The sequence below is a fragment of the Cannabis sativa genome, chromosome 9, assembly GCF_029168945.1.
Source record: "Cannabis sativa cultivar Pink pepper isolate KNU-18-1 chromosome 9, ASM2916894v1, whole genome shotgun sequence".
NCBI classification, from domain to species: domain Eukaryota; kingdom Viridiplantae; phylum Streptophyta; class Magnoliopsida; order Rosales; family Cannabaceae; genus Cannabis; species Cannabis sativa.
This window is the reverse complement of record NC_083609.1, coordinates 25,184,929-25,192,586: the sequence shown is the minus strand read 5'-3', so window position 1 is coordinate 25,192,586 and position 7,658 is coordinate 25,184,929. Positions and strand designations below refer to the sequence as shown.

The 7,658-nt window shown below is 36.7% G+C and overlaps 1 protein-coding gene across 1 annotated transcript; it reads right to left on the bottom strand.

The window, feature by feature from the left end:
• Positions 1–344: 344 nt before the first annotated feature.
• Positions 345–2,554, bottom strand: LOC133031317 (uncharacterized). Its single transcript, XM_061104799.1, has 7 exons — positions 2,291–2,554; positions 1,982–2,125; positions 1,854–1,898; positions 1,658–1,706; positions 1,106–1,160; positions 945–1,032; positions 345–454 (listed from the first exon to the last, which is right to left on the bottom strand). Exons 1-7 carry the CDS (start codon positions 2,433–2,435, stop codon positions 345–347), a joined length of 636 nt encoding a protein of 211 aa, XP_060960782.1. The 5' UTR covers positions 2,436–2,554.
• Between the last annotated feature and the right edge of the window lie 5,104 nt (positions 2,555–7,658).

Sequence of the window (7,658 nt, the reverse complement as noted above, 5' to 3'; positions counted from 1 at the left end):
AATAGATAAAGTATTAGTGATACCTATACTTGTACAACAATGGACCAGAAGCAAAGCATGAATAAAAAATGGATGTATAACCCATTATCTAATTTTTTGTTAAGATGATAAGATTATTTTGATTTTAGTGACTCTTTGTAGTAGAAACTATTGCTTTTGGGAAAGTACATTTCAAATTGTTCCACTAGTATGTGCACCGCCCAATACTCTTTCAATACCCTCACAACTTATTTCCTGTTTCAATAATGATAATTTTGGCAGTTAGAACAAATTATAGCATAAACTTTGCTCTGCATAACCAACCTACATTAACCAGAAATGCAGTGTTTGCTCACTGAGAGTATCTAAGCCAAAGGAATGTATAGCTGTGATGCTGGCATCGTAACATGTATTGCAAGGACGCCATGTTGTTGTTCTTTCTTTTCACTATAAAACTTCTTGTAAACTTGGACACCTACAAGAATTTGCATAATTCATCTTATTAATAAGTTTTCACCGGATATTAATAATGAATGGCTATAACATTACTTTCACAAAAAGGAGTTTGCTAATCATCTATTGTATTTTTTTCATCTTCTTCAATAGAAACAAGATGTTCTCCCTATAAAATAAACTAGATTGGTAGGAATTTTGATAGACGAATAAAAATTTGGTAAAAATTTGAGCCATTGGAGTAATGAGTTTTCAAAGTTCCAACCAAATTATAAAAGAAATTTGTGCTATGTGACAATGTAAATTTACTGAATCCCATACCAGGTTAATTTCATGTTCAACTTGCAAATCATTTGCACTTAATTTTATCACTCTTTCTATATCCCTATTTCAGCTATCAAACATGTCTTCTTTTTTTAAGGATCGTGTCTTTTAACCATTGAATAGAGGCAGATATAATCATAATAGCAACTTAGAAAAGTTGGCAACCACCTTCAAATACAAGATAATACCTTCTTGAATGGTTTTCACTCCCGGGAAGACTTTTGCAAGACTTTCCGCTTCTAACATCTCATAGAATGATGCAAATCTACGAACTTCCTGTCATCAAGAAGTTAGATCAGATTTGATTTGAAGAAGGAATAAGACAGTGTTACACAAGATAAGACATTACCTGAACCTCAAGCAACAAACATTTATTGAAGAGAATCAGAGATGTCGATTCAATTCTGACACCCAAAGAAGAAAAATATTAGAACAGAACAGAAACCAACAATGGAGGAAAAAAAAACACACTTGTTAGCGTTCCCACTTAATACGATTTTAAGGCTCAAGAATCTGGATAACAAAGCTGAATAAATTAATCTCAACCAAGATAAAATTACTTGTGATGACTATATCAGCCCTCTGAATGTTTGACTACAAAAAAGACAGAAGAAAAATCAGTTTTTTAAGTCAAAATGCACTGCAAAATGATCATGACATCCAAATGAACTCAGGTACATCCAAATGAAAACCTGATTGGGTTTGTTACTTTAAGGGCTCACCTTTGATTTTAACAAATGAACCAAATAACCAATCATTACACTAATTTTTTAGTGATTTTGGGCACCCATCAGTGATGTTATGATTTTCTTCACAATAACATAAATAGAAAATAATAGAAACTACAAAAACATAGAACTCCCAATTCAAATAAATTTACAAGGATAGTGAGAGCGCTTACCGATTGTAGTCACCCACGGCATACCTTCCTTCAACTGTCTTTAAGCCAACTACAGAAGAGCATCATGTCACATTGAGAGTCATATTTTAGAACAATGTGATTCTTGCAAAGATAAGAAGTGAAAAAAACTCCTTAATGTTTTATTCCACTGCATAGCTAAGCAACATCATTCACAGCCACAAGGAATCAAAACTACCTCTTAGTTGTGTAAAGAACGGCTCTTGAACATGAAGTTCAAAATCTGAGAAAACCCAAAAAGTGATTTAACAAAACAAACGACAGCCATCAAAGAATGCAGCCATACTCATACTCTGATAACATCACACATTACATTTTGAAGTTCCAAACCCTTTTCTCGCACCGACTCATTCCACTCTTCCTTATTCTTCAAGTCCTCCTCCAATCCTCCGGAATCGATCCACTCACACAAAACCGATGTTAAACGCTTGTAAAAAGGATCTGGGGTTTCTGCTGAGTACAAAATACAAAATAAATAATATTCTTTCTTTAAATGATAATAATAATAATAATAATAATAATAATAATAATAATAATAATAATAATAATAATAAAATTAAGACAAATAAGTATGCACAGCAAGAAGAGTGATGAAAGTATTTTCGAATTGATTACCAGTAATTTGGGAATGGGAACGAAGAAGAAAGCTGGGAGAGAAGCCCAAATCGATGGGGGACCCCAGTATGAGCTTGAGGAGCTCTTCCATGGAGTCTCTTAGCTCCACCATTGATGTTCCCGGTGAGGATACTTCTCCCTCCATATGTCCTATATTCGTATGGAAATCCAGGAAAATGAAACCGTTGTAAAAGTATAAATTGCTGAGCTTTTCTCAGAAAACAAAAACTACAACAACAAAACTAACGTTACAATGATTTATTTATACATATATATATATATATATATAAAATGAAGTGAGTCCCAATTAAAAAAAGCTCAGATTACTTACAATCTAATAGTGAAAGTACTTGTGTTTGTGCTGATCTTTATTTTACTTTAATTATGTGGACTTTAATTAATTTTTGAATGGTAGCAAATAGGGTCAAATCAATTAGTGTTAAGTGAACTAACAATGTCTTTCAAAAGTTCAATGTGGACTCTATTACTAATAACATAATGCAACTTGTTATTTGAAAGAATCTCACAAGGTAAATTTAAAATTTTATAGGAATAATTTTTAACACCTCAAAGATGAATCAGGAAATTTGTGGCTATATAAATATTTATATATATATGTAATCTTAGTTGGTTTGAAACAAATCGTAAATGGTGGTCAAAGGTCAATAGGTAAAAGCTTAATATTGCCCACTTGATACGATTTTTTTAGAAAATTGTGGAGAAAATCAACTGGTGGTACACTAGTATTATTGACCTTTGACCTCCATTTAAGATTCATCAACTGTTTCAAACCAACTAAGAAAATCAAGAGGTGAAGAAGTTATAATATTGTTGAAGTATTTGATTCATGCAATAGAGATGGTGAAATTGGATGTAGCAAATGAGACCTTCAATGATGCATTCTCTTGGTCAAATATTGTTGAATCCATGGCTGAGATGGGTTTGGAAATTACACAAGCAAATGAAGAAGGTGATCAGAAGATAGAAGAGGTCAAGAAGGCAAGGAAGAAGTGTAGAGAATTAAACAAGCTGACTTTCAATGTAAATTATGAGAAAAGTTATAATAAACCAGGGGCACCAAACGGTTCTTTATGAAGATCCTAACTTGGAACATTAGAGGCAGCGGGGACAAAGGAAAAAGAACAGCTATGAAAGCTACCATTTGCAAAGCTAATCCAGATATGGTAATATTACAAGAAGTGAAAAGAGCTATGTTGGATAGAAGGTTCATTGGGAGCATATGGAGATCCAAGTTCAAAGCATGGATTCTTATTCCAGCCATAGGGAGATCAGGGGGGACGTTACTAATATGGGACACTAGGACCATCTCGGTACTAGACTCTTTGGTTGGTGAATTCTCAATCTCAGTTCTAATTAATGCAGAAGGTAAAGAGCCTTGGTGGTTTTTGGGTGTGTATGGTCCGTGCTCGTATAAACTTAGACCTGAGTGGTCCGTATAAACTTAGACTTGAGTTCTGGGATGAATTAGCAGGGTTAAGCTCAATATGTGGAGAGTCGTGGTGTGTGGGGGGGAGACTTCAATGTAACCAGAAGAGTGGGGGAGAAGTTGAACAGCAGCTCGAGTACAAGGAGTATGAAGCTTTTTGATGGTTTGATCTGGGAATTACAGCAAATCGATCCCAAGCTTGAGAACGGAAGCTTTACTTGGTCAAATTTCAGAGCATCCCCTATATGCAGCAGATTGGATAGATTTCTTTTCTCAAACAACTGGAATGTCATTTTTCCATTTGTCAGACAAGAAATGTCGGTAATGTTAGTTTCGGATCATAGCCCTGTTGCGATCGATTAAAATCCTCCAAAGTGGGGACTTGGACCCTTCACGTTTGGTAATCATTGGTTAGAACATAAGTCGTTTTCCAAGTGTTTTGAAAGTTGGTGGAAGGAGGAAATTAATGACGGGTGGCCAGGCACAAAGTTTATGAAAAAACTGAAAACACTTCAAGGGAAGGTGAAGGTGTGGAGTAAATCCACTTTTGGACAAAATAAAGCCACAAAGAATGCGTTGGAAGGAAGATTGGGGGTGTTAGACAGACAAGAAGGAACTCCATCTTGGAATCAATCTCTGTATGACGAAAGAAGGAAATTAAAAGAGGAATGGCAGCGGCTGAATTTTGAAGAAGAAAGAAGTATTTGGCTGAAATCTAAATGCAAATGGGCAAAGGAAGGAGATGCAAATTCAAGATTCTTTCATAATTTATTAAATGCAAGGAAGGCCAGGAACACCATATCGAGGATTGAAAGAGACAATGGGGATATTATTGATAACGAGAAGGAAATTGTTGAGGAGCTAATAGCCTTTTTCTCAAAACTTTACACTTCGGAGACGAGAATGGGGACTGGGGTTGAAGGTATTGAGTGGCAACATATCGCGGAACCCTCAGCCAGGCAACTAGAATGCCCTTTTGAAGAAGACGAGGTCAGAAACATTGTCTTTAGTTGTGAAGGAAACAAAGCTCCAGGGCCGGACGGTTTTAGCCTGACGGTCCTCCAAAATAATTGGGAGACTATCAAGATCGATCTTATGGAAGTGTTTCGGGCTTTTCATAGTGAGGGAAGAATTGAAGGAAGTATCAATGACACTTTTATTTGCCTGATCCCTAAAATATTAAACAGTTGCAAAGGGCTTTTCATAGAGAGGGAAGAATTGAAGGAAGTATCAATGACACTTTTATTTGCCTGATCCCTAAAAGATTAAACAGTTGCAAAGTCAAAGACTTCAGACCAATTAGCCTCATCACAAGCGTGTATAAAATCATTGCCAAGACTCTTGCCACTAGACTTCGCAGTGTCTTAGGAGAAACTATTTCTGAAACGCAATCGGCTTTCGTGGAAGGGAGACAGATACTGGATTCGGTATTAATGGCAAATGAAGCAGTTGAGGACTACAGAAGTCGTGGTCAAAAAGGATTTGTGCTTAAGATCGATTTTGAGAAAGCTTATGACCGTGTTGATTGGGGTTTCTTAGATTTGGTTTTGAGGAAAAAAGGTTTTGGGGAATGGTGGAGAAAATGGATTCGGGGATGTGTCTCATCAACTTCATTTTCTATATTCGTTAATGGTAGGGTAAAAGGCAAGTTCCATGGTTCTAGGGGTCTACGACAAGGAGATCCCCTATCATCCATTGGTAGCTGATGTTCTTGGGAGAATGGTGGACAAGGCAGTAGAAACAGAAGCTTTTTTGGGGTTCCAGATAGGTAAAGATGATATTCGGCTTAGTCACTTACAGTTTGCGGATGACACTCTTTTCTTTGTAAAAGATGAGGCTTCTCTCCAAAAGCTGGTTAAGATTGTTGAAGCATTCTGCGGTATTTCGGGACTAAAAGTAAACTTGAATAAAAGTCAACTGTTAGGAATCTGTGAAATTCCGTATTTTAATGTTCCCATTTTGATTATTTAATTAAGTGATTAATTAAATGCAGAATAATGAAACTGGTACTGAAAACAGTTTTTCCGTAGTTACAGAATACAACTCTGTAACTCCAGAGAAACCCAAAAAAACAAACAGTGCATAAAAGTAAAAACACACAAGATTTTTGTATGTGGTTTCAACAATCCTTTCAGATTGTTACTAGTCCACGGGGCCACGCCCAGAGATAAGATTCATTAGATAGGTATCAAAAATACAAAGTAATTGACTTATGCATAAATAGACTCCCTCTTATTGTATGCCGCAAGCTTGATGTATTCCACCTACTAACCGAATCTTGATAAAACTCCAAGAGCTCGAACTCCCTTCGATCACCTTGAAGAGTGCTTGAATCCTCACGATTCAAGGCTTAAAGGCTATCTCCCGAAAGCCTATACAACCATCTCCCGAAGGTTGTGTGCTTGTATCATCCCGATGCAAGACTTCAAAAGCAATCTCCCGAAAGCTTGTAAAACCCTTCTCCCGAAGGTGTGCTTGTATCCTCCCGATGCAAGACTTCAAAAGCAATCTCCCGAAATCTTGTAAATACCCTTCTCCCGAAGGTGCACTGATGTTCTTCTTCGTTGTAGACTTGAGTACAGACTCAAGACAATACAAACAACAAATAAACAGAGTAAGAGTAGAACAACTCTTCTCTACATAACAAAGACTCTCTTTTCTAAAGATATGAATGGAATTCAAAGATACAAGAGAGGTACCAAGAGAGGTACTAAACAAAGACACTCTTTCCTTAAGATATGAAAGTGAATGAAAGAGATAACAAAACCTAGCTGCTATAGGATGTATTTATAATGAATATACATCTCATAGACAGCTTACATTCGGTCTGAACAAGACCTCAACCCACTAGAAACTTCCCTAAAATAACTCTTCAATCAGTCCAGGAATTTCTGTTTCTGTACCTATAGAATCGTGGGCAGTAACTACAATTTTCCTTTTATAGAAAAGGAAAGTTTAGCTCCAGTTTTCTCTTCAAGAAACCTGATCTAAGAAAATGGGAAACTCAACACAAGATCAGATTACACAACTGGTTAGATAAAAATGAAATGGGTAACCAAACTTACCATTTTTACCTTTTTTTCAAAAATAGGAAAGCTACACAACTTTCCTTCCAAGTTTGAATACACCAAATAGGAAACCATATTAAAGTATACCAGCTGAAATTATACAAAGAATAATAAAATATTTTTGTCAATTAAATATGCCAAAAATGGAATTAACAATCTGTATGAGCGAGGAAGCAGTGGCTCAGGGAGCGGACCTTATTGGGTGTGAGGTGGGCAAGTGGCCTATGACTTATTTGGGAATGCCACTTGGAGGCTCTCCAAGGAAGAAGACTTTTTGGGAGCCGGTTTTGGATAAGTGTGCTAAAAGAATGGACGGGTGAAAATGCTCTTTCCTTTCTAGAGGGGGTAGGTTGACTCTCATTCAGTCTGTCCTATCCTCACTTCCAATCTACTATCTGTCTTTATTCAAAGCCCCAAAGATGGTCTTAAAGGAACTTGAAAAAATGATGAGAGACTTCTTTTGGGAAGGAGGAGATTTAGCAGGTGGGGATCATTTAGTGGCTTGGGATGAGGTGTGTAAACCCAGACTTGAGGGTGGTTTAGCAATCGGAAGACTAGAAGTGAGGAATAAAGGATTGCTTATGAAATGGCTATGGAGATTCCCCTTAGAATCAAACTCCCTGTGGCACAAAGTTATTAAAAGTCGCTATGGCAAAGCAGACAATTTCTGGGATACTAAACAGGGGGTTAGAATGTCCCCAAGAGGACCATTGAAGGATATCGCAGACCTTTACCATGAATATGGTAAGTTGGTAAAGTTTAAAGTAGGAAATAGGGCAAGTATTCGGATCTGGGAAGACGAGTGGATTGGGGGGGCCTTCACTAAGGGATCAGTTTCCAACTTTAGCTGTGT

Coding starts and splice junctions, on each gene's coding strand:
- LOC133031317 (XM_061104799.1), bottom strand. CDS start 2,435: ATGGAGGGAGAAGTATCCTCACCGGGAACATCAATGGTGGAGCTAAGA. Junction 2,126..2,290: donor TTCCCATTCCCAAATTACTG/GTAATCAATTCG, acceptor TGTACTCAGCAG/AAACCCCAGATCCTTTTTAC. Junction 1,033..1,105: donor GTTTGTTGCTTGAGGTTCAG/GTAATGTCTTAT, acceptor TCTTGATGACAG/GAAGTTCGTAGATTTGCATC.